The sequence below is a fragment of the Eimeria acervulina genome, genomic scaffold (genome assembly GCF_000499425.1).
Source record: "Eimeria acervulina Houghton genomic scaffold, Eah_scaff260, whole genome shotgun sequence".
Taxonomy (NCBI): Eukaryota; Apicomplexa; class Conoidasida; order Eucoccidiorida; family Eimeriidae; genus Eimeria; species Eimeria acervulina.
In genome coordinates, this window is record NW_013549953.1 from 22064 (window position 1) to 23162 (window position 1099).

Genomic DNA, 1099 nt, shown 5'->3' on the forward strand with positions numbered 1-1099 from the left:
GCGAAGCAGTGGCATCAGCTGCTGCTCACCTGCTGCGCGGCCTTCCGCAGCAGCAGCAGCAGCAGCAGCAGCAGCAGCTCCAGCAGCAGCAGCTGCAGCAGCAACGATGCTTCTGCTTCTGTAAGGAGACGCAGGCGGCACACAAGCAGCAGCTGCCTCAGCTCCCCTGCGGACCTGCTGCAGCAGCAGCAGCAGCAAGAGCAGCAGCAGCAGCAACAGCTAGATATGCACTGGCAGCAGAAGCACCCTAGAACCCGAAACAGCTCTTCTCTCTCTGGCGATGCGCCATTTGCTGCTGCTGCGCTGCACTGCTGCAGCAGCCACACCGGCAGCAGCAGCAGGAGAAGCAGCAGCAGCAGCAGCTGGAACAAAGAATGGATAAAGCCTTCAGCGAGCGAGAACCTGGCAGCCACGCCCAGAGCAGCAGCAGCAGCAGCAGCATCCAGTGCTGCTGCTGCTGCTGCTGCTGCTGGAGTTTCTCAAGGGCAAGAGAACATCTGCCCTCGCTTTTTCAACACAGCAGCAGCAGCAATAACAGCAGCAGCAGCAACAACAGCAGCAGCAACAACAGCAACAGCAACAGCGTTAGGAGACCTTCCCCACCAAAGACGCACAGCGCAGCAGCAGCAACAGCAGCAGCAGCAGCAACAGCAGCACCACCCATGGCTTGGCCTGCAGCGTACATACGGGATGCAGCAGCTGTAGGCAGATGGCTGCAGCAGCAGCAGCAGCAGCAACAGCAGCAGCAGCAGTACTGGCGAGCGGTGCGTATACACCCCGTCCGCCTGACGGCTGCTTGCGCCTTTGCTTGAGAACTTGTCTTCTTTGTTTTCTTCATTTTTAGGGTTTAGGGTTTAGGGTTTAGGGTTTGGGGTTTGGGGGTTGCCTCCGCGTCAGGAGGCAAGAGGGTTAGAACGGGGGTTTGGTGTTTAGAATTTAGAGTTTAGGGTTTAGGGTTTAAGATTTAGGGTTTAGGGTTTGGGGTTTGGGGTTTAGGGCTTAGGGGTATCGTTCAGCTTTTTGCTTTTCTTTATCATCCTTCGCATTACTAATCAGTATGGGTCTCAATGCATATATATATATATATATATATATATAT

The 1099-nt window shown here is 55.0% G+C and overlaps 1 protein-coding gene across 1 annotated transcript in view; it reads left to right on the forward strand.

The window, feature by feature from the left end:
* EAH_00029150 (hypothetical protein, conserved) overlaps positions 1-705 on the forward strand; it is a gene marked incomplete at both ends in the record, with an annotated part of 5145 nt that extends 4440 nt beyond the window's left edge. Inside the window, one exon of the mRNA XM_013396248.1 lies at positions 51-705. Coding sequence (XP_013251702.1) covers positions 51-705 — 655 coding nt within the window. The remainder of the gene's footprint in view (positions 1-50) is intronic.
* Positions 706-1099: the final 394 nt, after the last annotated feature.